The following is a 27,237-nucleotide window of genomic DNA, read 5'->3' on the forward strand; positions in this document are numbered from 1 at the left end:
CACATATGCCTGTTCTGAACATTAATTATTGAAGCCACTTACTAACATTGTGTTTTCTAATAGAGAGAGGATGTTAAGATAAATTTAAGTCAATGATACAGACCATGTTAAAATAAATTCTAGTTCGTGATGACTGTGTATATATAGCAGATCTGTAGATAACCCACAACCATTTTAAAACTGACTCTCAGGACACACTTTAATCTTTGAGAAATGGTCTGGCAGACTGTGCCATTATGAGAATGCCTCTCTTTCTCTTTCTAGGTTTTGGGTTGAGCTTTTAGTGGCTTCAGAATGAGCCTGAATGTAGGATGTGAGATGTGTGAAAATTTTTGTAGTTTGTCACTTTGATCTTCACAAAAATAGGGCTCTTGCTTTCTTTACTGCAAAATCCAGAAATCTGTGTATATGCAAGGCTCAGAATTTGGCAGAAAGTCTTTATATGTGAATTATGTAATTTTTATGCTGAAGGATTTTACAGAGGAACACAGCAAGAATATCTTGTCTTATTGGACAGCTTTCTCTTGAGATGTATTGTTTCCTGGATTTTGATCTGAATGTGTGTCTGATTTCTTTGCAGTTTCTCAGCACCCTCTTTGCTCCTTTAAATTTTGTGATGGAAAAAGTAGAAAGTATCCTGCCCTCCAGTCTGTGGCACCAGCTGACAAGGATCTGAGGGAGCACACCGCTGACTGACTGCCATGACATCTTCTGTGCCAACTTTTTGTTGACCACAAGAAAGCATGATAAAAAAGGGAAGCAGTTCTAAGACTTAAAATCACTTCATGGATTGTCTGTTCTCATAAAAACTGTTTTGTTGTACAAATTACATTGCTGTTAGGTTCTATTATATTTTGCCTTCAGAAAGAAAAACTCAAAAATAAACTTTTGTGTATTGTAGCATTACTGTCTTTTGGCTTCTTCAAAGCTTAGATTCTAATTTTTGTTTATAAACACATCTGCTTCACCATACCTAGGGCTTGGCTACCTGTTCAGTTAATGAAAAAAACACTAATGACTTTACAGTTCAGTGACATTATCGCTGTTTTTTCTTGAGTTCACTGGGTGAAGGCCTCACCGCTACAGAGGCTTCTGGACAGTTAAAGCTCTTGCTTAAAGCAGCTTTAGCCTCTCCAGGCAGTTTGGATGGCACACTGGGCTCCTGATTCCCCTCTCTGCACAGAGGTCAGTTTTATCCTCATCTGAATTTTCAAGAAGTCCACATACTTGACAGATTTTCTTCACATCACTGCTATTTCAGGTACCTCCAGAAGCTCCACGTATTGTTCTCTATCTACAGGGCAAAGCATAAGTAATGGTAGAGAACTGAAAACAAATTTACCTGTAGTGAGCAATCATTGCATTGATGCTCTTACGTATGTTTTTCTGAGTTTTTATTCCATTAGTAGTAGTTTTCAAATACGAAGGAGCAGGAGCTTTTTCCTGTACACATGAAACATCAGCATTATAAACTGTTGCTTGAGACCAGAAGCTCATTACCAAAATTGGTGTTAGTTCATGCACAATTAATAGAGAGGTTGGTGTTTCCCTTATTAGTGCTCACCTCAGGAAGTCTTATCTTTGTGCTGTGAGAGGTTTAGACTAAATATTCATTTATAACTTACCCCTGTAGATGGAAACTTCCTGCAGACACCTCTGCTAAGGCACAAGATCAAGATTTTGATCTGGAAGTTGAAGCAAGCAGTCCTTTCTGTCAAGAATTGGAAGGGAATCCTTACAGATGCCTCAAGGATTTTTTTTTCAACTCCTGTTCCAGATAAGGAAAGTAACCCTGATGAAGCGGATCAAAAATGCCACTTTGCCATTTCAACTTTGCTATTCTTCTAAAAATGTTGAGCAGCTTGAGGGACTGTTATCGCCAGCAGCTAAGTTTGTTTATCAATGAGGAAATGAGTTAGCAAAGACAAAACTCCCATTACTGGAGTCGGTATAAAAGGAAAGTGTTTCTTAACAGCAGAAGATGCATTACATTATTTTCTGCCCTCGTGATCACAGATGTGTTAGTCTGGTAGAAGACAGATCTTTGCCCAAGTGAGTAAAAATACCGTATTAAAGCAAACACTGCTGTGCTATGAGGGAAAAAAAGGCAGCCCCACACCAGGAGAAACTGGCTATAGAGTGAGACCTGAGGGAAGACATAGGTGATCGGTGAGCCCCATGGCCAAATGTTAAACCTGGTGAGCTGTGTCGTTGTTGGGAATTTGCATACAAGTTTTTCATCTCTGGCTATTATTCCTGCAAAGCAATTCACTGTAATGGATGGCTTACAGTTAATGTAGTAGGTGGCATAAGATTAGAGGTAGTGGATTGCTCGTGGATAAGCATGTGGAAGTGTGAGATGGGCCAGTATTTGTGTTCTCAGATTTGCATTTGAATTGCTAGAATGGCCACTGAAAACACCTTTACAGCAGGTGCTCCTGTGTATCTCTAGCTGAAAAACTAGGGATAATCATATTAATTTGTTTGCCTCACAACAGCACTGTCAGAATTAAAGGCTAGTGAAAGTCAGAAGAATCAGGCATAGTCAGCTCTTCTCCTGTGCTTTGTATCGCTTATTCCCAGCCACCTCAAAAATGTTTCGAAGTTCATTTATTTATCCTCTACATTTCAAAAAAAACAAATTGCTATGATTAACAGTCCTAATATGTATTTGCACATCACTTTATATCTAGCTATATAGAGAAATCTCCATGTTTGTCAGCAGCTAAGGTAGTAGTTTGGCCTTCTGTTAGAAGAATTATGATCTTTGTGGGAATTACTATCTGTAATAATCTGATAAAAAGAAACATGTAGCTCCTGGAAGAATCACGTCCTTCCCTTGAACTATGAGGAATATTTAGGAACTCAAAAATACCTTTATGAAATTCTCTCTCTACCATTTCTAGTATCCATCTCCCTGATAAGCAGTAATGAGCCATGGATTTTATCTAGAAAATCTCTCTATAGCTTTAATTATAATTCTAGGCATCTGGAAGACTAGGCAAGTCAGACAAAAGGATTTTCTTTTCCATTGGACAGAGTTGGTTGCCTTAGGCTTTGCTGCCTCTGACATGTTTCCTGTGAAGTTCAGCATGGCTTAGATGAAAAGGCAAATAAAGCCCACAATTATAATGATGGAAAGCCTCTGGCTTAGTGCAGAGATGAGCCTTCTGGAAATCTGCTTCAGATAATAATTCATCTGAATCTTCAGATTGCAGATTTAGAGGTGGAGGGTGGGGGGAGCTTTTTAAATTCAAATCTTAGCAGTTCCTTTTTTCTTTAAAGCCAGCCTAATAGAATTTGGATGCACACTATCTCTTTACACTGTAATCTGCATAGAACAAAAAAGGAGAGGACCCCCCTGAGAAGTGACAAGTCAAGCTGGCCACCTTCTATCCCTCCCTTCCACTGGGTAGATTTACAGCTTCTTCAAGGCAGGAAGTGCACTGGTAGGGAGGGCTGCTTTCTCTTCATCGTTTTGTGTGAATGCTGAATACACAGACTGTGATTTTTCAGTGGGAGAACATAGAAGTCCTTACCCCGGTAGAAAATTACCAGGGGTTTTGCTGCAGAAGTTAAACATCCAAAGGAAGCTACACCTCTCTCACTCAACGCACACTCCACAGTCAGTGTGGCTGCCACCGCATGGAGACCTTGAAAACCTCAGGGCTCTGGTTACAGAGTGAACAAGGTGGCCCCTGGCCCCAGCTGCCACCCAGCTTCCTTCAGGGCTCCTGCCCAGCTCCCACCGCAGAGGGAGCTGTCAGTGTGTTGATTCATGTGCATTTGCTTCTTTCACACAAGAGAGCTTACTTTATGAAGTCATACCCATTTCAGCAGGCAAATGAGCTGTTATATGAAAAAACCCAACCCAAACCCATGTTTGTGATTACAGCCGGTGAGCTGCTGCTGTCTTTCAGATAATAAGTTCATTTGTTGTTGTTTGACGTGGCAGAAGAAACTTGCAGGCTCTGATATGTGATCTCAAAACCACCTTTGCCCTTGGAGGTAGCCATGCTCTGCATGAAGGCTGTAGCCTTTCCAAAGAGTGCGGGGCAAATGACATGTAGAACAGTGAGTGTTGGTACACTTTGTGCTGCCACAGTGGATTAAGAGCTGTTTTTTTCTAGGAAAAGCACCTTCTCCAGATCCAGATCTTCATTAATCCCCAAACATTCCTTTCCCCCTTGCCACCATACACATGCCCACAAGAGGTTGGACATGGAGCCTGCAGGCAGAGACCAACAGTCGTGGTTTGGGCATTCAGGGTGGCTGCCCTTCAGCAGCTGTGCAGCACAGTACCAGAAATGCAGTATTTTATTTCTAATTCACAGCTGCAAAGAAGGTTACACAGGGATGGGAGGTCAGAATGAGATGCACAAATTGGGTTTAGGTAATCTTGCAGGAAAAAAAAGCAACGATTTCTCAAGTTTCAATGCCCACATGCCCTAGCACACACCACTATTCCTAAGTCATTCCCCATTTCCATGTGATAAAAGAAAATTACATTTTTTAAAGGAGATTTCACATAAAACAGCTCAACACACTTTTTTGGGTAAAGTTTTTTAAAAAACAGTATAGTGGGGAGGGAGCAATCCCAAAAAGCTTGGCGGGCTAACAGAGTTTTAGGGCGCTGTTAGATTCTGAGTTCATGCAGCAAATTAAAGGGAACTCCCTCAAGAAAACTGGACTGCCTATTTAAAAAAATAATCCTACAACCTTTTGCTTCAGCTAACATTATTCTGACGCTAAAGTGTCTACCTAGGGACAGCTGTTTCCTCTTCATGACTAAATAAATGAGTAAATTTATTCCATAGAACAAAACACAGGATTATTTCATTTGCCTTGCCTGATTTCTGTTTCTTCTTTTTTTGCTTTCTCTTTTTTTTCCCCCTTTTTTTATTCTTTGTTTAATTAGCTGAAGGTCACGGAGGGGCCTTTCCTAGCAATATTACATCTCTGAGTGTCTTTTGCCACTAAGAAATAGCAACAGCTTCTGGGAGTGCTTTTTTTCATGGAAGAGGCAGTAGAAATACTTACAGTTGTAACACACCTACCTTGAGCTCTTTAAAAAAACCAAAAAAACCATATAAACCCAGAAAAAACTATCATCAAAAAAATGGCCAGCTCAGCGCTTACACAGTTGTTAAATGTGAAATATTTTGGTTTTCCTCTGGTGAAGTAGGTTTGGTGGAGGCATCACATCGCAGCTTATTGATATGGCACATCTGAAATGGGAAAGTCATCCTGCTGTGCGTACCTGGCATGTGCTTGGTGCTGGATGGGGTGACAAAGGACACCGAAAAGGCCAAGGTACTCAATGCCCCCATCTTCCGGATGGAAGACCAGCCTTTAAGAACCACCAGCCTCTGAGACCAGGGGAAGATTTGGAGCAAGATGTACCTTGGTGCAGGAGGACCAGATTGGTGAATAAAAGTTCCACCTTTACTACCATAACCCCAAAACACTTTACCTGGGACTGCAGAATTCAGGTGGGTTGGTTTTCTGGAGTATTAACCAGATAAGAGATTTAAGAAGAGATCTGATTTTACTACCTTTCACTCCACTGCCTAGAACAAATTCCCTTGTAAGAATGAGGCTTTCTTTTTTTCCAGAACATTGAAATATTTTCAGCTTTATTACAGAGGAAATTTTTAGACTACTCAAATTCTCCCTGAATTTTTCAAGCAAAATGGCACTAAAAAATTAAAAATTATTATACTACTTTTAAGTTCTTTAAGCCTTAAAATATGATATTGCTCAGGCTATGAACTGCATGCAGATTTAATTTCACAGTGAAATCCTAATAAAAATTCTCCTTGGAGCTCACCTTTAAATACAATTATGTATGAAATTTTCCTTATCCAACCCAGAGTCAGAATTGCCAGCAGTAATGGGGCCAGCAGTATAACCACTGAACTGCACATGTGCACATACATAACACACACACTACACTGCACGTGCACTAACATGCTGGCAGGGCTGTTCCCACCAGCAGTTGGCTTACAGACAGAAGTGTGATTATTCTTACTTCTAGCCATGACCATTGCCATATACAGTAACTAAACTTAACTTATTGTCCAAATAAATACCCTTCTGGATCCTCCTCATCTTTTAATGCCAACTGTGCCTTCTGGAGATGAATTACCCATTTTAATTTTTAATGATACAAACTTTTTCCAAAGCCTTGCAGATGTAAATGACTGCTCTCTCAAAACTGCTGAATGCAAAACCTCATTTTTTTTAAGTAGTTAAAAAGCAAAACCAAACAAAAACAAAACCGAACAAAACCACAAACAACCTCCCAAACCCAAACAAAAAACAAAAACAAAAAAAACCCAAACCAAAACAAAACCAAAACATACCAAAAACCAGAACAAAGCCAGAGTACTACTCACTTTATTGCCTTAGTTTGCTACTTGGATATTACTTTTTCCTGCACTGTTTGTACCCACTAGGGTTCTTCCAGTCTATTTCATTTTCACATGGAAATTTCACCTGTATCTACAATACATTCTATCACCCATTCAACCTCCTTTCCCTACTTTATTTTTTCATGACCTTGCCTGCCTCTACTCTTCATGGGTGCTCTTCCAGAGCCTTACTAGACTTATTGTCACAGAACCCATCTTTCTCTTGGCTTGTTTGCTGGTCTCTGCCTGGAGGAGAGGCAGCTGGTTCCTCTCTGACCCAGTTCCTCTCCACCAAGGCTGCGAGATTTCTGGGCCTTCTGAGCCTGCACATCTACCCAGCAACTTGTTTTGTGCTGATCCCAGCCCAGCATATGGACCTGACACAACCTGGAACTGCCTCCATCAAAGGTGGATGCACTCTGAATCATAGGCGTAAGTTTTTGTAGAAAGTATGCAGAAAAAATCTCATTTGAAAGTCTTCATCTGAATAGAAAGTATAATTTTGAACACGCTTTAAAGATTTATTAAATTTGAAAGAAGACAGAAGTTGATAAATTCTTTAGAAACCAAATCATTACCGAGGCAAGGCATTTCCTTCTCCATCACTGTTTGCAGATGTTTTTCCACTTATTCTGCATGCGAAAAAGAGGAAACCTTATCCTTAGGTAGTTGAGTGTCCTGTACCCAGCTCTCACTAGGCTGAGAAACCATTTCTTCTCTTCGATCCTGCAGATCAAAAAGCCCCAAAACCTCACTAGTTAATGACTTTTTAAAAGCTTTTAAGGCAAGTTTTCACAAACATATAACTAAGACATTTGCTTTGACTCTTTAATAGTTTATGAAAGTGTTGTGGTTGAATACATCTCCTGCGATTTCCTTTGTTTTATTCCGTGGGCCGATTTCTGCCTCATAGGAAGACACAGTGTGCTAATGGTGGCCAGAGTGGCCTCAGGTGGCCACCCTATTGCAAACGCCATTACACCAGGGATGAACAAACATCCCGCCAGTAAAGCCTTTCACCAGCCTGGCCCCAAATTCTCTTTCATGGAGAAATCAACAACCAGTGCTCAAACTCCCGAGTCCTTCAGTATCCAGGGCACAACTGTGACCTGCCCAAGATCCTTCAGAAGATGTTTGAGCAAGCTCAGCCCACGCAGTTGCTGGTGGTAAGAGGTGCCCCATTTTTGTGTCTTGCTGTATTCCTGATGACAAGTAGTCTGGAGGAGCATTACATGGTGGTTGAAAGAGTCCTGGCACAAGTACGTCCTTCCAGAGCTGCATCAGTTTATGCACAGACAACTCTGCAGCAACACTGTCGTGCAGAAATGGAAAGTAAATGCTGCAGTGTTTCTATTAATTATTCAGCAACTTCTGTGTGATGAACAACAAAGGCAAAACAGGTGTAAAAGTAGCAAAGACCTCAGATGCCTTCCCTACACAGACCAGGGAGGGCAAAAGGTTGTGGTCCTCAGCATCAGCAGCCTGTGCATTATGTCCGGGAGATCCAGCCAGCACTCTTCGGCGCCTTGCATGTGTGAATATCCACCACTTCTAGGCAGTCCTGGCAGCGCACAGCACAACACCAGTGGAACTTGCACTCGCATTTGGTCATTCTGCTGACGCGGGACGTGTCGTAGCCTCTCCCACAGCACATCACCTCACAGCTGTCCATGCCACGGGAGGTTTGGTTACACACCCGACCAGCTGTCCCAAGGGACCCTACAGAGGGAACACAGTAAATGTCAGGAGGTGGATTTTAAGGAAGGACAGAAAGCATATGAAAATAGGTATAAGAGACATAATTCACAATTTATTTGATCCTTCAGCATCACGTTACCCAGGATTCAGCATCAAGACAGAGAAATGCCTATAATAAGGTAAAATTGCTCTCAATTGTCCCCTAGAATTCAGGTCTGGAGATGAGGAGTAAAGTGGACCAAATACTTCAAGGCTCTGCCTGATTCTCTTGATATCATCATGCTTTGCTTCATCTTTCCCTAGCACCTTCTTCCTCTCCAGAGAGCAGACACCCTCCTCGAGGCAGCTGTGCAGCCTCCTCCTGCTCCCTGTGCCCAGCCTCCCAGGGCTGTGTGAAACAGGGTGCCCAAGAGGAGCATCCCTGTGGTGCTCGGGATCTCATTGGCTTTGGTGAGGAGCTCTGGGTGGGCAAGGGAGGGCTGGGAAAGAGAAGACCACAAAATTTGGTGACTGCAAGGGGCCAAAGTAACTGTGCTGCCAGTGATTAAAGTCTTGCAGAAGTGACTGCAGAAGCACCACTCTGTCCACCCATGGTTCCCATGTCCACCAGTTCAGGGTGCAGCTGAAGAATGGCTGCTCTGTGTGCCTCTCATCTCTGTGGGGTAACACCAAGGGTTGTCCTCCTCTCTCATGACAGAGATTAGAAGAAACTAAATTATAGCCTGCTGTAGACAGAAGAAGGGGTAAGAAGCAAACCACACCTCATCATGTTCTTGAAACTCTCAGGAGTGGCTGAAATGCCTCTGCCCATCTCCACGTGCACAAAACGGCTCTGTAAGACATCTTAGCCTGAATAGTGACTGTACCATATAGGGGCTGCTACGTATCTAAAACAAACTGATCTTAAGGTACATTTTAGGATCAATACCACAGTTGTTGACAGATTATTACTATCAATCTGAAAATTCATGAAAATTCATTGCTTCACCTAATTTCTTATGTATTGTTATAAATCAAATTCAAGTATATTCATGAAATTAACATTCTTCTGAAATTTTCTGTAGCGCTAATTACACCTCCATTCTTTTCTTCTTGGCCAAAATGATATTTCCTAAATAATGGCTGGGATAATTAAATTAATTGGAAACATTTTACAAAGTGTATTCACAGGTGGACACCAAACATGAGCAATTTACCTTCTTAAAGAAGAAAAATATATGCAGACATTAATTCAAATTTGCATAAATTAGGATAGCAAGCCAATCAATTAATAAAACTTAAGCTGTAATTAATCTGCAATTATTAAAAATCTAAGGTGCATAAATTCTAATTTTCTTTATTTCCCCCTTATGGTGTACTTATGGTTGTATATACTGACACAACTGTCTCAAAGCAGTGCATAACATACAAGTCTTCACTGTCCCTCCATCCCCTGCTGCTCCCAGCACCAGGGAGACTTCATGTTATTTCAGGGCTGTCCCCAAGCCACTGATATAATGAGGGATCTCAGGGACTGGAGCACAGTCACCTCAGGCTGCGGGACTGATACATGATTCAGCCTCTCAGGCATAGGGGTGGAAATTTTGCTCTTTTTGCATCTAAGTCAGGACAGGCTTCAGCTGCTGTCCCGGAGAAGTGTTTCAGTCCCTAGAACACATCTCAGCCTTCTCTTCCATAGTCTAGATGCCTGTATTTATTTAAATATTTAAATATTCATTAGGTTGAAATATACACCTGGAAACCTTCAATATCAAAACGGCTGGTTCAGGTCTGCTGCAGGCAGAACAGGAGGGTGTCGTGTGGCCACCTGCCCCCAGAATCAGCAGGTACCCACAGCTGCCCCAGTTGCCTACCCCAGGAGCCACTCACCGGCTGCTGCCAAAGGCTGAGGCACCGGCCCTGGCTCAGGGGTCCGGAGCCACAAAGGTGCTGCTGAGCTGCCCAAGTGGCCTCAGCTGAGGCACGGGGTAATTTCCAGCTCCACAGTTCTTACTTGGAGATGTATGGGGAAATCACACAGCAGTGAAGAAGAACCCAAGCAGAATGCACCCGCTGCTTTCAACAGAAGTTTTGCCACCAGCTTCAAAATCAAAATTATTTCAGCTGCTAACAGTCAGAAGCTGCTAACATCTGATGTTGCCCACAACAAAACATCAACATTTACTACACCACTAGGACAGGAGACTAAATGATCCACAGACTGTGACAAAATTGAAAACAGGCTAATATAAAGGCTTAGTTTCCAGGTAAAATTAACATTTTTTTTAAAGTTCAAACAGCATCTTCAGCATCTCTGTGGCTTCTCTAGCGAGAAAGAAAATGAGCAATAGTCAGCAGCAAGGAGTCAAGCAAGTTATTTGCGCGTCTTCATTACCCTGGGTAATGAAGACTACAGAAGACACTGCACAAAATAAGGCAGAGTTTTCTGATCTTTGCCTGCTACCTGTGATACACCTCCTCAGCTCTTAAGAGGCAGAAGTATGTTCTAACTTGTAAAAAGTTTTCATGCAATCTCTTTGTTTTCATTTCAAGTATTGGAATTGCCATGTCTACACACATTATGTTGGCAAAACATCCACAGCTTTTAATACTGCTGACTTTACGGCCTGTACATCAAACCCTTTCTTCTTGGTTTGCATAGCTGTTTTCTTAAGCAAACATATGCTAAGTTGAAAAATAATTTTCCCCATTCTTAAAGCTCTAAAATATATTTATTCCTTTATAACGTGATCTTTTCCCTTCTACCTCTATTGATTAAAAATCTGATGTCAAGCAATAACATTAATTATTTGACTTCCACCTAAAAAAAAAGTAAAACCAGTGAAATCCCTGGCAATAGTTTCCTCACTAGTGTTTTGCTGGAAAAAATTAAAGGAAATATTCAGAGAAAAGTATCTCTGAAGCTACTGGAACCTATGTACAACACCCAGTATAGAAGGGCTGGAAAGAACAGGCAGCACACATTGGAGGCAGCCTTGTCTGGAGAGGCTGGGATTTCCAAGGCCAGCAATGAAGAGACAGCAATGTGTTGACAAAAACAGCTTATCCAGATTCAGTTTTGAGGAAATACGTGTCTCATTCTAGTTTCTATAGCCACTGAGAGCCTTCATAACCTCTCAGCTCCCAGAGGCTCTCGGGGTGATGGCACTAATGGAAGTCATCACAAGCTCCACCGTAAGCCCGCACAGGGCTGGAACACCCAACATGTTTGCAATGCTCAGGCTGTGAGATACAGGCCAACAAGTTGCACTGGGACTGCCTGTATGCAGCCAACCTCAGCGAGAAGTTTTTGACATAGATCAGGATTGGTTTCCCTCCATGGGTTACATACCTCAAGCACTAACACATCTTGCACAACACCAGGACTCACAGGCTACACTTTAAATTCCAGGCTACACTCTGGACTTGGCCTCATTCACATCAAAAATGCAGCAAATGGCTTACATGGGGCAGCAAGAGAATAAATTAACACAAAAACAATCCTGGGAAGGACCTAAAGCAGGTCACCCTGCCAGTGTGATTTGTCACCCAACACACAACTCCAGAGGGCTGCCTGTAGCATTGCACATGCCTCTCCACAGTGCTTTCCACCAGGAGACCAGATGTGGAGGATCCTCAAACACAGCTGCAGTACCCTGTCTGCCTGTTGGGGACAGAGGAGATGGACACCGCAGTCCAGGTATGCGACCCCAGCCCCAAGCATAGGTAGAGGCAGTGACACTGGTGTTGACAGTACTCAAACTGGGACCATGTGAGCGTTGGGAGAAACCTAGGGATGACTTGAAGCACATGGATTTGCAACAGGTCTTGAAGGACTGCTGCAGCAGTCTGAGATTATCTGCACATAAATATGCCCTGCCTCTGCTCCACCACCACCTCCACATGGCTGAAGCCTCACTGCTACCAGAACAGATGTGAACAATCAACATAAGCTCACCAACCCCATCCTGCCTTTGCCCACCACCTCCACCTTGATGCCCACACCTGGGGACACAACCTCCCTGCTCATACACATTATGTCAACATGCTTTAGTTAAGCTCAGCTTGCTCTGCAAGCTTTGGTGAGGGTCTCCCTGTAAAAGGAATTTTCACTCAAATACTGCATAGATTTTTTTGATTGCTCTGTACAAATGATTAATAAATCAGTTCTAAAACATTTTCTGTGGCAGGTAGATGTTACACTGCTTTAATAGTGTCCGTGATCAACAGGCTCTAACAAAGGCTTGGCCAGCAGGCTACAGCTGCTCATACGCTTATTTCTAAAGCAGTCTCTGCTTGTCCACCATTATGTTCCAAATAAACTGGCAACAGCTTTCAATCAACCTAGCCTGCACAGATGGGCAAATAGCAACCTTTTAAAACTTAAAATACTTCAAATAGAGGCTTATAAAAGCAGACAAGCAAGAGGGAGTTTTAGAGCATTTCATAGGGGAAGTAATGCATTCAGGGTAAGGTAGTATGTGTGACAGCGGGACTGCCACTTGTGCGACTGTCGCTTTAGTTCTTGTCACAGCTCTATCATTCTTAACAGGTCTTTCCCTGGGCAGTCCTGGGTATGCTGGTACTGGGTTTGGAGGCTGGAAATTTATGATAATATAAGGAAGAGTGGCAAAATTTCTATGTTCGTGGCAAGATTTTTCAAAGCTCTCTGGGATGTCCTACCTCTGTTTCTATCAACTTTTGAGTACAAAATTGTGAGCAAAAATTATTTCAGCAGAGTTATGTGAGCATAGTTAAATGAATTCTGAGCACTTCTGAGAATCTTCCTTTGGTCCTTCCTGAAATCTTAATGTGAGGAAAAACGTGGTCACGTTATTATATTCTCTTTCTATTGAACTGCTATTAGTGATTTCCACATACTATGTCTCTCCTGAAGTCAATTACTCCCCTTTTCCTCCTAGAGAAAAAAAAAAACAAACAAACCATATTTTTCATACTGTAGGGGTGTTCCATGTATGTATGTCCAGCTACCCAGCTCAGAGTGCCAGACCCAGGGGGGTGTATTCAGCCTCAGCACTCTCTGTGACTGCCCACCAACAGAGAGAAGAACCAGGGCTAAAAGCTCCAGTGGCAGAAGAGAAGGTATCTGCTTTTTTCTGGGTAGGCTGCTGATGGTAGAATCCCTGAGCACCTTTAAGTCACTGGTTCTTAAAGTTTCCTCTGGGAATCCTTCATTCAGTCCCAATACTAACCAACCTCTAGCTATACTTTTTTTCCTGAAGCACTAAATCGTTCTCCAGGGAATACAAGTGAAAGGCAGAACTATATTCAAGGACATACTAAAATGCAGCGGTACTAGATTAGCTGATGCTGAGATGCTCCCCACCTATTTCCAAACTCAGACTTCCATAATCTCATTTCATTTGCAGCCATTTAACAGGGCTGACACTCTGGAGTGCTCAACAGGGCAAATATAAAAAAGGAAAAAATGTTATTCAGCTGCCAAAATCATCTCTCTCAAAGCCAAATCAGGTTTTGTTTCCTTTGCTCCACACAAGCAGCAGGGCACTCCACATCCCATCAAAAGTTTTCTGCAGTTTGCTAAAAATATTCTCTTCCAAACAGCTACATTTCCTAAATTCTGGGCAGTAAAGAAATGCTGCCTCAACTGCAGCCTTATCTTGAGCTAGGCCAAAGCACATGTCAGACTTTGCCATCTCTGGGCAGGCTTGTCAGCGTCTGGCAAATGCACGTAATACATTGCAGTGAAAGATGCTTGCTCTCCTCCACGATAACAAGACTGACAGATGAGATTAGGCTTAATACAAGGAGATTATTAAATTGTTTTTTGACATAGAATTGGGTTGTGTACAGGTTCTTCTTCAAGGAGAAAAGAAATCATGGGTTTTATAATGGACGAGGCAACCTCAAGAAATAAATGTTTTGAAAAAATCCTAGTCTACAAACTTAGTCTCTGCACAATGCCACAATATGCCTATTTATTCACTTGGGTTGAAGTATTAGACTTCACAATGTCAGCCACTATTCAAGGAAGAATATGTTCTTATGCAGGTAATAAACGTCACCTGCCAAAACCATAAATAACATCGAAAATTACATTGACTACTCAACTAACCAGAAACACTGTACAATGTAAGCATACTGGATGAAATTCTGGGTTCATTGAAGTCAATAGTACATGACCAGGAATTCACATATTGTTCTTATTTAGGTACAGTTGTTCTGCAATGTTTATTCCAAGCAAACTTGGATTGTAAATATGTAGCAGTGCCAAGAACAGTTGAGCTGCATTGCTATCCAGATACTTACAGATATGTCATATGGGGTGCAATCTGGCCTGTTATACAACCTATTAATTAGTTCCACAACATCTCTCATACATTACTCAGTCTGGTTCTCTTTTCCCAGTTTCTGGTTTTCTAGTTGCTATTTTTTAATTGCCACATCAGGAAATACTATACATGGGTCAAGAACTGTTAGCAGGATTCCTGGTGCTTGGCAATTCCTTGAATCCTGGAACACTGCTAAGTGTGTCTCTATCGACTCTCTGAAAGCAGGAAAATTCAGTGTTAATAGCAGCCCTGAAACTTTATTTCTTCCCACTGGGGCTGGCACAACTCTTCAGAGAATCCAATGGTTACCGTGAGCAGAGCCAACACTGTCTCATACAGAGGAATAAACTGCCGTGTTGCTCAACATTGTGTCCAACCAACCTCTGTTCTTTCACCCACCTGCACATCCTCCAGCTGCCTCGCTCTGTGTTACCCACACCTGCCCTGGCTGGTGCAAGCATAGTTGGGTTAGCACTAAGGGGCTGACCTGCCACATGGGGAGAGATGTGTCTAGGGCCAGGGGAGCCACGGTCACAGTGAGTGGCAGGGAATGTGCAGATAAAGGAGGGCACTGCAGCAGTAGCATAACGATGTGGAAGAGAAGCAATGAGACAGGAGGTGGTATCACAGGGACATCACGGGACTTGGGGCAGCTCTGGAGTGAGCTGTGTGACACAAGGTATATGCAGTTCTGCACAGTATGGACATGCCTCCAGAGCATAACTCAAACTGAAAGTGGCTGAAAGCTGCTTTTGCCTTACAGCATCTCCAGGGCTCCATAGCATCTGGCAGAAACTGCTGAATCATATTAGAACAACTGATTGTTGCACATCTAGAGACATGGAGAAACTATTGTTCTTGTATAGAGCTGTCCTTCCAAAACATCTTCCTGCCTTTTTCCAGCTGGTTACATGCGTGGATTTATATACACACACACTCTCAATAATAATGATAATTTTTGACCTTTGAATTACAAATGTCTGAAATAAAACCCATTCATGTGTAATGATAGAGGCTTACCTACATCCCTGTCCCTGATACAGTAGTCTGGAGAGCTTTCAAAGTATACCAGGTCATTCTTAGTTGGCTTCTTAAATTTCTTATTAGCCACAGTGAAACCCGTGCCATCTTGATTCATGACCACCTGAATTGCTCCATTGTATTTCTTCCACAGGTAATCTCCTGTTTTCCTAAAGTCTGCCATGGCCAGCCAACAGGTCCTTAGAGTGCACGATCCGCTCACGCCGTGACATTTGCACTCCTGTTTCAAAAACCGCTTCACGGCCTGTTTAGAAATGCAGTAAAATATACACAGGTAAAACAAACTACAATTGATTGCTTCTCAGCCCTTTTCCATCCATCCTGTAATGCCAGGCCTGCGATGAGTCTCCATGTCATGGTCTGTAGTGACACCCACTGGCAGCATCAAGCACCAACTCACATGGCTGATCTGCTCTGGTTGCTTGACTCAACCTTACACACAATCCTCCAGCTGGTGGGCTTACCTTCCCACTCATCCCGAGGATCGAGATGGTCCACAGCACTAGGACACACACAGACTGGGCAGGAGGAAACGATCTGGGAAACAGGCAGAATCATTCACCCCCCTGGGAGGTGAACGCACTCCCTTTCCCCATCGTTCCAGCTGCAGCGTCGCTATGCTGGCCCTCTCTGGTTCATCTTCGCGAAGTTGCCTTTTGCCTTGAACAGTGTTTCAAACATTGTCCAGGAATCCATAGGTATCTCATATTTAAACAATTTTACTGAGGCTGTACAAAACATCGAACCTGGGCTAGGCATCAGATCTATGCAAAATTTTAAAATACAGTATCCTTAAAAGGCTTATAAACCTTTTAACAAACATTTTAGAATAAGGCCTTCATTAGTTTGCACTGGAGAAATCACCTTCATCATTAATTTAACGTCTTGATAGCATTAAAGCCACGTCAGCTTCATCGCAGATGTTTAGGCTACCTGTATGATGTTGGAGAACAACAGATGGGTTCATAGGCAATAAATAATTTATTTCTAATTCTGAAGATACGGATATTTGATGTATAAATATTATGCCTTAAGGTTCATGAAATATGAACATTTTAGCGTTTGTACAAGAGGGATGGCACCGTGGGAGGAAGGTAAGAGAGAGGAAAGTTCTATGATTAGAAGTGAGATTGATGGACAGTGGAGCAGCATTTTTCAGTCAAGCACTTGGTAATAAAGAGAGAATGTATTATAAAACCAAAGTACTTTCAATTTTCTTTCCAACTTTTAAATCATATGACTACTTCAAAGAAGTCACTGGCATTCCCACGGCCTCACTTCATTGCCAATGGTACTATCACAAATCTGGGATTTAAGCAGATACTTGGTTTTAATTATCTGAGCACAAATCAGTTTAACTACTTGTATGTTTAAAGTAACTTGCTGGAAGGGTTGGACTTGATAATCTCAGAGGTCCCTTCCAACCCGGCTGATTCTATGATTCTATGATTCTAAAAGTGGAAGAAGCATACAGGAATGCAGGTCTCTTTTTTTTGTCCATGATGTTCCTATACTGATACACATCATGTTATGTTCTATGCTTCATATGGAAATATTATAAATATTTATTCTACTTATTATTTAATTAATACAATTGGAATAGTCTAGTTTTAAATGAAACTTATTGACAACCCTTTAGGGGGCAAGAAAAAGCTGAGGGCACAGATGGTTTTACCCAGGTCCAAATGCCAGGCTTATGGGCAGCTGAGGTGGTGAGATCCCTGCAAAGCTAAACCTACACTATTGCACTTTGGACACAAAACAGCATCCCTGTCCATAAGGCAGGTCCTAGGGAATATGAGAACGTGTTTATTATTTTTAATTGAATATATTTTTTAAAATCTCTTGATCTTTTACTAAAAATCTACCTGCTTACCAGGACTTCTTTAGTATTTGGCAGCGGTATTTTTTTAAAACTTACTAAGATGCTCAACTATTACAGAAAGTAGTTCCCATCATGGAACTTATTCACCCCTAAAAATTCTTTGCTTCTGTTGTAGACTGCAGTCTCTTTTGGACAGTAACATAAACACAGCCACAGTACTGCATGTGCATATCATTGACCTAAATAACCTCATCTGTCTATATTACATATTAATTACACCTGCTGGCAATAAACAGGTGGAGGAAAGATGATGAAGGACAAATATTTATCAGGAAAATCATCTACTTGCAGTACCATTTATTAGAATTGGATCATTTCTTTTAATAAAATAATTTTACAGATTATATAAAGGGAACTTTTTAACACAAAAAGATCAGAATATGATCAATTTACTTCCTACTGAATATACCTTAGGGAAAACCAAAGGTAAGAAACAAGAAGTCTCTACAAATCATTTCAGAAGTGCTTGGTCTAGCACATTAAAACATTTTTTGGTATTATTTCAGATTTTATAGAAGCAGTAAATTTTGAACACATTTCAAATAATGAAACAATATCTATTCTTACTATTTATAGCTACCATCACAAAATGTTAGTGCACAAATTCCTCAGCCTTTGCACCAGTAGTGGGTAATACACCTGACAATTACTCCTCCTATTCACCTACAGTGTAAAAGTAAAGACTTTTTGTTGAAATTCAGGAGTGGTATTCTCATACAGTGTTTAGAAAAGGGGTTTGTTTACTGCAGGTCATGGCCCAAGGCCAAAACCTTTTGGAGGGACATGTAGTTTGGATTTGTATTCTTAGAAAGTAAAGCAATTACCGTTTCTCTCTGCTCACTTTATGATTAGGTTTACCATACACATAAAGGGACAGACATGATGGTTTTTTTCTTTAGTGTTATTTTGAATTTGCTCTTTAAAGTCAAGCCTGTTCTTCAGTGTGGTCTTCAGGAATTTCTGTTCTGTATTAATCAAAAGTAAAACTCTGCCTTATATAAGAATTAAGCTCAAAATGAAACATGCATTCAAACTTATCCTGCAATGACTTGGACTCCTGCTTAACTTCCCACATAAGGAGCCACTGAACTGACTCTGACTATTAATCAGTTGAGTTCAGTCTGTTTGAAGATCTCTGTCACACACTGAACCTCCAAGGGAGATAGAAATAGAAGCTCAGGCTCCTGCTCATCCTGTATTTCTTCCTAACTACTCAGACCAGACAGCAAGAGCTAACCATTACCCGCCCCAGACACGAGAGAGTTCTCCAAGAACATCTCTAGGCATCTATCTGTTGGATGGACACCCACCTTCCTTCCAGCTCTGTTGTTGTGAAGGTTCATCAGCGCCCTTGCATCTTTTCCTTTCCATTCTTTGGCATCCACAAAGGCTCTGGCAAATTTAATGCCATACTCAATATTATCGCTGCAGCCACCCCAGTCAAAATGGCCCTTGCTGTCCTTGGCAGAGCCTTTCTTCTTGGGATCGCAGGAGCAAGATTTCAGCTCCCCTTGGCTACATGCCCTGGTGATGGCAAAAACAACTCCAGCGGAGGAGATGGCATGCACAAAAGCAGATTCACGACTACCTGAAACAAAAAAAGTCACTTTAAAAATCATTGGTGTAGCTAGTCTGAGTGGCTGTCCAGGGAGTTAGCCTGGACTTTTTTGCAGAGCAAAAGATAAAATTAAGCTGCAAACACACAAATACACATTCCCTGGAGCCAGAATTAGTCATGGTTTAAACTAGGACCCCTCCCTGGTAAAAGCTCATCAATTTAGTGTTAGAGTTGGAAAATATTAAACATTTGCTTCTAATATTGATTAATATACTTTCATGGATCAGTTGTTCTGTACAGATACGTGAATAGGACAGCTGCTATTCCTATCATGTTTCACCAATTTAGAAAAATATATGAAGGGCTATTTGAGAGATAAGTTCAAGAAATTATTAAGTAGGGACACTAAAACAACATGTACATTGCAAAATACTGCAAGTAACTCTTGAAACTAGATTTTCCTCTCCCAAAGCATTTGGAATAGACTTTCTTGCTTAAAAGGTGGTAGGGAGAAAACTTGGGTGTTATTTCCTGAAAAAAAAGCTAAAATTAGGTTTTCTGCCTAGAACCAAGCCCATAACCATAATTGACGCAAACAAGTTCCATTAAATCAATGGCACATGCTTGTGTCATTGAGGCAGGATTTGGCCTGGCAGCTGTGACTTCTTCATGCCAGCTGCTCTGGCAGCTTTCCCTTCTCCTAACCAAGATACTTTATTATACCAAAGAAATTTCTAGATTATGCCTCCTCATAGGCTATTAGGCACATATTTCAATGTAATAATTGGTTTTAAGATATAGTACTTTACAATACAGAGTTGTATTATACTGGCACAAATCTATTTATGGTAATGGAATATTTTCCTACTTTCTGAGTTTTCTAGCATAGAAAGAGAAGTAGATTTTTGTGCAGTATCTAAGACCACTAGCAGTGAGAAAGACCTGTTTGAAGGACTTGTAAGCCTTAAATAATATTAGCACAGTAAAGTAGGACCCCAAAGACAAATGTTATCTGTTTTTTTTTATTGTAGAGGCAGCATTACACCATATAACTTATTATTTAGTATTTTGATTCCAGTAGCATCTAAATGTTTCAAACAGGAATGGGCCCTGGACTTCCCTGTGCTGTGCAAACCTTCAGCAAATGGCAACTAAAAGTTTTCAAAAGGACTGGACAAACCATGCCTTCCCTACACTGCCTTCAAAATCAGGCAGAAGATACTATGGCTTGTTACAAATCATGCTCCTTTGAAGACTTATTTCTGAGACAGGTTGTTCAGAGACATCAAAACTTTGTAAAGTGTTAGTTAAAAAATAAATTTAATTAATTTGAGTGTTAATTAAACACTTGATGTCATTGGAAGAGAAATGTTTCATTTGAGTTTACTGAAATAATCCAAACCATTTAATTATATTAAAGCACTATCAAGCTACATTTCCATGGCAATCACAGCCTGATCAGGCTCAGTGTAGAGCTCAGAAGCCTGATGTGCTGTCATTCTCTCACATAAGCCAACAGTGAAAATTTCCCTTAAGGAAAAACTACATTTTTACTTCTTTTATTAAGTAGCCTCATCAGAATTGGGCCATGTTCTGCCAAACATATTTTCCTGAATAACAGACAAACCTCACAGAAAACTTCAGCCTATGGGTGAGGTTACCAGTTACTCACAAATAATTGCTAAGGGAACACGAAGCTGGTTACAGGAACCAACTGCTCACCAGCAGCAGAATCTGGCACCGAATGATGTTCTGTGGATGAAATCCCACTGCTTGGACCAGCATGCCCAGTGTCTCCCACCCTCCTCTCTATCGCCACCAGTGGGGCAATGGTCCCCCGGGGACTTTCCTCTTCCCCTTCTTGCAGGCACCATGCTGCTCACGGCCTGGAGAGGCTGTCTTGAATGGTGCTGGGGACATCCCAGGGACTCAAGTGCCAGTTCAGAGTCAGCCCCACTGGCTGTGCACCACAGCTGGGTGCCCAGGTGATGCCTCAGCCCAACATTTAGATGACACCACCACCCTGCTTAACCATCCTCCCTCAGGGTGGGATGCACGCTGTAGTCCTAAGGGGCTTGAGGTCTGCACAAGCCTGGCTCACCCCCATCAGATGTGTGTCCCCTGCTTCTCTCTCCCCCGAGCTTGACCTGGGGGACTGGCTGTCGCAGCCCCTGCAGAGGTCAGGGAGCCTGGAGGGCTGTGTTGCCCCGGCATGGCCGCAGATCCCAGCCTCACAAGCAGCACAGCCCTGGGGGGATTGTACCCTGCTGCTGTGCTTTCCAGGCAAAGTGCTCCAGCGGGAACCGGCGTGCAGGAGTTGTCTGCCATCCCAACGCACCGGGCTCCTGTTCACACATGAGCTGCCCCTTTCAGCCCGCCCCACCCCGAATACCGATATCCCGAGGTTGGGCTGTGATGGAAAATTCTCTGTCCTGCTTCACTATTCTGCCGCCTCGGTTTCCCCGTAGCCCTTAATTTGTGGGTCCATTATGCACCAAAAAAAAGTTGGGAACTGCATAGCCATCCCTTAACGTGTCAAAGCCCTCCACCCCCTTGTCTTTCTTATTTGATACACGTTTTTAAGCAATGCAGCACTTCGCATCATCATATATGCCGTTCTTTCGAGACCCTAGAATTACTTTGCATTTCCCCTTCCCTTCCTCCTGAAGTGTAAAGCGAAGCTTCATTCTTGCTAAGAACCAGGATAACAGGGAGATGGCCACTGCTTCCCGTTGTTCCCCACCACTGCCCGGGCGGTGCCAGCCCACAAGACCCCTGGTACCCCTGTGTGGAACCCTTGTACCCTCACGCCGACCCTCTAAACCCCCGTTTACTCTCAGGCCGTAGGCGCGGGGGCTCCGCGCCCCGCCTGGGCCCGCGGGAAGCCCCTCCCGGCCTCCGGCCCCGGGACTCACTGCGCAGCAGGACTCGGCCGAGGAGGCGCTGCCCCCGCTCCAGGGCGTTGCAGTCCCAGCGGTGCCGGCGGAACTGGTGCTGGCACTCGGCCGTCCAGGCGGCCACGCCGCGGCCGATGGAGAGCATGGCCTCGGGGTGCCGCCGGCACAGCTGCCGCTGCCGGCTCACCAGCCCCGGCACGTTGTCGCACATCACTCGCGACGAGCCCACGGCGCCCATGTACCTGCGGGAGGGAAGGGGCAGGGCAGCGGCGGGGGCCCGCGGCGACCCCCGGGCACCGACTCCAGGGGAAGGAGGGTCCTCAGTGCCCTGGAACCTTCCTCAGGTGGGTCCAGAGCTACAGCTACCTCTGCCTTTTTGGTGGAAATCCTTTACCATTAGTCACCGATGCTGTGCTTTTTAATAACGTGAAGCATTCAGGAGAACCCCAAGCCCCGCTATTGCAGCTCCGTGCAGTACTCAAAAAAAAAAAAAAAAAAACCTTGACAAAAATTAAATTACATCATCTGTATCCAGATGGTCTCTATTAGTCCTGAAACGTTTCGAAAAGTACCTTTCATAAAACCCAAACTTCTGTAGGTGTCTTTTGAAGGGATCAAACAGACGAAAATGTCCTTTTCTTGTATTTTCATTATTTTATACGACCATAAAATCGTTAAAGCCGTGACTTCCAAAAATATATATATTTAAGTGGCAGTTAGAAGACACCATGACAAAAAGCCATCGCAATAAATAACATTTATACGGCTAAGGACACAGATAGTCATTTTATTGAAACATACTCAGTCTGATAAATCAGGCTTTGATCCCGTGTCAGCTGGTGTCAAGGTTAAATGTGTTCCCTAGGTTTACAAGAAGGCTTTAACTCCTCTCCTATACTAAGACTTTTCAGGCTGGCCTTGGTTGGGGTCCCCAGTTTGAGGAGCAGTGTGTGTTTTCATTCAAACCCGTTTTGCAGCAAGCTACCGACATCAACTATCACTTCAAGCTGGGCCCGGGGCTGCCCGCAGGGCTCTCAGCCCTATGCCCTTGCAGTTTAGTGAGGGGAAACTGTGCAGGAGGGAGGGGCTGAGGAGGGCGAGGAAAAAAGAAAAAATAAATTAATAATAAAAAAATAGCGCTGCTGTAGCCAATTCCCAGCGCCGCCGGGGCGCGGAGGGCTGGCTGCCAGGAGCAGTGCTTCACCCGCGCCCCTCGGGCGTGTTCCCCGCCCGCCTCCCTGCCTTCCTCCCGCTCCCTCGGCGGCCCCGCAGCCCGGGCGGTGCCCGCTGCCCCCGCCGGGTCCTCCTCCACCCGCAGCCCTGTCGAAAGCCCCGTGCAGCCCCCGCTGCTGCGTTGTGCTTATGCGGAGGAGGAGGCCGAGGTGCGTGGACGGGGTGTGGAAGCAGATGCCGGGACCGTCTAATCCCGCTCTCTTTAAGGCTGGACTTTCTGGACCGGAGCAGCTGGCAGCAGTGAGCTCCGCTTGTGAGAGCCTGAGAGGGAGAGGCTTCCCTCTTCCCCCCCCCCCCTCCCCCCCCAGTTCACAATTAATCCGACCCCACCTTCCCCAGGAGCAAATAAAAATTCCTGGAATTGCACAACTTACCACCATGAAGAGGTGACTGGTGGGGTCGCCCAGATCAAGACCAAAGGAAGAGACCACCAGATCCCAGGGAGAAAGTTCATGTTAGAAACGCTTCGGTCCACATCAGGTCAGTCGCGGGGGACAGAAGAAATCCCATGGAGCAACAATTATGAGCAGGGGCAAATGCACCTCGAAGGCTAGTTCTTTCCCGTGGGTCAAGCGCCTTCGCATCCCCATGCGCTGCCCCTGGCCTTACCGATCCCCGCCCGGGGTACGGGGGATGCCGGTCCGTGCATCGCTCTGGATTCCTCTCGGTTCGCCCTGCACCAAATCCTTCAGGACATGGAGTTCAGCCCCGCTCTCATCCTTCATCTTTGCCCCGATCCAGCTCTTCCCTGCAGTCACGGCAAAACTGAGGGGCTGGTGTGGGCTGCTCTCGGACTGGGTGGGTTCTGCTTTGGTTGGTGTTTTTTTTTTTCCTCTGAAAGTCTGATGGATGAAATGATGTCAAGAGACACTGGGGGAAGAGGAGGAGGTAACACCTCTGATTAGGCAAGGAATCCCGAGGAGCCAGTTGCTTTCCAATAACATTAAGAGCAGACAGTGAGTTCAAACCCGTCAGCAGATGCTACACGACCTGCTGCCGAGCCGCCGCCGGCCCCGGCCGGCTGTTACAGACCGGCAGCGCTTGGCACCTCTCGGGGTTCGGCACGACGGCACTTCGGGCTCGGTACGAGCGCTTGCGAACATCGAGCAAAGAACGGAACCGCGACGCGATGCGAGGGGAGAAGCGGAAAACCAGAGCAGCCCCGGTGCAGGGTGTGACACCGCCCGGCCGCCTCCCCTCACCCCGGGCCCCGCACAGCCGGGCCGGCTCCTCCACGGGCACCGGCTCCGCCCCGGGCCTCCCTGCCTACTCTCGCACCGCGGGGACCCCCCAGCCCGTGGGCTCCGACGGGGGGATGGGCTGCGCGCCCCATCGCGGCGCCTGAAGCCCGGGACGAGGGCACCTGCTGTCGCCGCAGCGCTTCCCCGCTCCGAGCTGCCACCCACCGCCCCTGCCCGGGAGCGGGACGAGGCGACGGGGCTGGAAGCAAACTCAACAACAAGGGATTTAAGAACTTTTTCACCTCGTGTCATCTCTGTAAGGCAAATACAGGGCAACAAATATTCCAGACAACGAACTATCATTACCAAGCTGGAGATGCTCCAGTTCTGAGACAGCCCTCGCTGGCTGAAACAAAGACAAACGCCGAAGGTTGCTAAGAGAGTTGGGGACTACACAGCTCTAGTTCCTAAAAGATGAGTTCAGTTATCAACTCCAAGTGAAAATCCCAGAAAAGCAAGCTAGGAAGCATCCTTTGCGAGCTGTTCTTCAGGCAGCATATTACAGCCATGGCTGCGTGCAGAGGAGACATCAGTCTGCTCTGTTCCTTGGTACAACTTCTCGAGATCAGACACAGAACTAGATGCAAGCACATTCCCTTTCAGAAAGAAAAAGGCAGAATTATATCAACTTTCGAGGTGGTAACATTCACCCACTTATCAATTTAAAGAAATACCCCAAAACCCAAACAACTCCCAGAAATCAATACCCAACACCCACCTACACACAATGTCAAAAGCTGCAAAGACTTCGAAGTAAGAGCAATTGAAGCTTGGAGCACATGAATGCTTCTCCAGCAGTAGTACTTGCCCAGAGGCAACCACAGCTCCTACTAAGTCCTAAAAGCAACAGATGGGCACTCAGTATCTATTTGATAAAGTATCACCAGTGTATAAACACATTCCAATTTTTAGCTGCTGGCCAACTTATTTCTTAAGTTTACGATATACCTTGGATCAATTACCAGGGCACAGAAACGCCAGTGAGAGGACAGCAAATTCCAGCAGTATTTTAGATCCCTGCAAGCAGAGGCTACAGTCCTCAGTGCTACCAGCCTTCTCAGGCTTGCAGTAAAAAGGTGACCTATTAGAATTTCTGAGATACCCTTCTGTACTAACTGGAGCTCCTTTACCTGTAACAACTGCACCAGCAACTCATCAATGATGTCCTTTTCTTCTCCATAACCCATCTACCACATCTGCATTCCAGCTTTATTGCTGTTCAGATTCCTTCTCCAAGCTCTATTTTGTGCTGGTCCTACACAAATTCACCTTGGATCCATTATTTTTATCAACCACTCTTTCATTATACACGGCAGAACAGGCAAGGTTGGAAGGAGGACTGGGGAACCATATTTGGTTTTCATGGCCAGATTTAGGTAGTAGGGACATTACAGGGGTGGTTTCTGTGAGAAAATGCCAGAAGCTTCCCATAGGTCTGACAGAGCCAATGCCAGCCGGCTCTAAGACAGACCTGCCACTGGCCAAGGCCAAGCCTATCAGTGATGGTGGCAACACCTCTGGGATAATTATTTAGTAATGGGGAAAAAACCTCTATGTAACAGCAATTGCAGCCAAACAGAGAGTTAGACTATGTGAGAGGAATAGCTGGGCAGACACCCAGGTCAGTGAAAAACAAGGGGGAGGAGGTGCTCCAGCTGTCGGAGCAGAGATTCCCATGCAGACCATGGTGCAGACAATGGTGAGGCAGCTGTGCCCCCGCAGCTCAGAAAGGTCCGTGGTGGAGCAGAGATACACCTGCAGCCCATGGAGGACCCTACACCAGGGCAGGTGGATACTTGAAGAATGTTGTGACCCAATGAGAAGTCCACGCTGGAGCAGGCTCATGGCAGGACTTGTGACCCTGTGGGAGACCCACACTGAAACAGTCTGTTCCTGAAGGACTGCGCCCCATGGGAGGAGACCAGGCTGGAGCAGCTTGTGAAGAACTGCAGCCTGTGAGAAGGGCTCATGTTGAAGAAGTTCGTGGAGGACTGTCTCAGGTGAGGGTTTGCTGGTTCCTGACACAGCCCTGGAGAGGCTGCTGGCCTCCCTTACTGCAAGCACAGACTGGATCTAGAAAGCTGTGCCTTCAACAAGTATTATGTGCACACAGTTTCTCATCCAGTTAAGAAATCATGCCATACAAGTGCAACACGGGTGACAGCAGAGTAGCCAGAACACTGAAAGCCCAATTCTCTGCATACCTTATGAAATCAAGCTGAGATTTTTCAATACAATAGTGAAAATAATGTAGCTAAACCTGTATTTCTACATTCAAATAAAGACTGTTTTCAGGAAAGCTGAAGGCATGGAAGGCTCGTCTGAGAAAAATTAGTAAGAAAAACCCCTACTAAACTCTTAAGTAGAATACATCTTCCCATATATATCACTGCCAGTAGCACAGTTTAAAAGAACTGAAAATCCTTACCCAGAGGGATCCCTGGTAAGTCCCACTTCCAGGGACTACGGCTCTATATTATATGAAACCACCATTTGAATCAGGATAAATATTTGAAGTAATTTAACTGCTATTAAATCTGTTAAGGATACACATCACATTATTAATTTATGTCAGTAATACCCCTTTTCATATCTCACTGCTTATCAATTCAGAGCCCCGTTACCTGGAAATTCCTGTTTCTAGAATAGGGAAATATAAGTTTTCATATATACACTTCCATCATGCCTCCAGAAAAAAGAAATGACAGTACATGCCTTTAAAGGCAGAAGCCTGCAGTTATGATACCTGTTAGACCTTCATGGCTTCTTATTGGTACATAAAGATCCAAAGCAACATTTGTAGTACTTTACTATTAACACAGCAGCTTTATTTGGGAAAGACAACCTGTAGCTTTTGCAGAACTGCTGGAACAGAGAAGGCAAATGTAAGCAAACACCTATTCACACTTATGAGCAAGTGACAGCTTTGGGGAACACCTGAAGTGATTCAAAGATGACAAGACGAAAAATAATAAACT

The 27,237-nt window shown here is 44.1% G+C and overlaps 2 protein-coding genes across 4 annotated transcripts in view; one reads left to right on the forward strand and one right to left on the reverse strand.

Annotated features, from left to right (window-relative positions):
* ST7 (suppression of tumorigenicity 7) overlaps window positions 1-903 on the forward strand; it is a 143,278-nt gene extending 142,375 nt beyond the window's left edge. For all 3 annotated transcript variants that reach the window (XM_027731059.2, XM_027731060.2, XM_039381001.1), the window contains one exon: window positions 581-903. In XM_027731059.2, the coding sequence (XP_027586860.1) occupies window positions 581-676 (96 nt within the window). In that variant the 3' untranslated portion in view covers window positions 677-903. The remainder of the gene's footprint in view (window positions 1-580) is intronic.
* A 6,704-nt stretch (window positions 904-7,607) lies between these two features.
* WNT2 (Wnt family member 2) lies at window positions 7,608-23,472 on the reverse strand. The gene is made up of 5 exons (XM_027731069.2): window positions 23,393-23,472; window positions 21,804-22,027; window positions 18,641-18,918; window positions 15,425-15,689; window positions 7,608-8,132 (listed from the first exon to the last, which is right to left on the reverse strand). Exons 1-5 carry the CDS (start codon window positions 23,470-23,472, stop codon window positions 7,903-7,905), a joined length of 1,077 nt encoding a protein of 358 aa, XP_027586870.1. The 3' UTR covers window positions 7,608-7,902.
* Window positions 23,473-27,237: the final 3,765 nt, after the last annotated feature.

This window comes from Pipra filicauda, unplaced genomic scaffold (genome assembly GCF_003945595.2).
Source record: "Pipra filicauda isolate LSUMZ 115617 unplaced genomic scaffold, ASM394559v2 scaffold210_size2929891_pilon, whole genome shotgun sequence".
Classification (NCBI taxonomy): Eukaryota; Metazoa; Chordata; class Aves; order Passeriformes; family Pipridae; genus Pipra; species Pipra filicauda.

Excerpts from the sequence above, each read along its gene's own strand:
- WNT2 (XM_027731069.2), bottom strand. The coding sequence starts at position 23,472 with ATGAACTTTCTCCCTGGGATCTGGTGGTCTCTTCCTTTGGTCTTGATC. Across the intron at positions 18,919-21,803 it reads CGGCCGAGTCCTGCTGCGCA|GTAGTCGTGAATCTGCTTTT; the intron begins GTGAGTCCCGGG and ends TTTTTGTTTCAG. Across the intron at positions 8,133-15,424 it reads TATCAGGGACAGGGATGTAG|GGTCCCTTGGGACAGCTGGT; the intron begins GTAAGCCTCTAT and ends TTCCCTCTGTAG.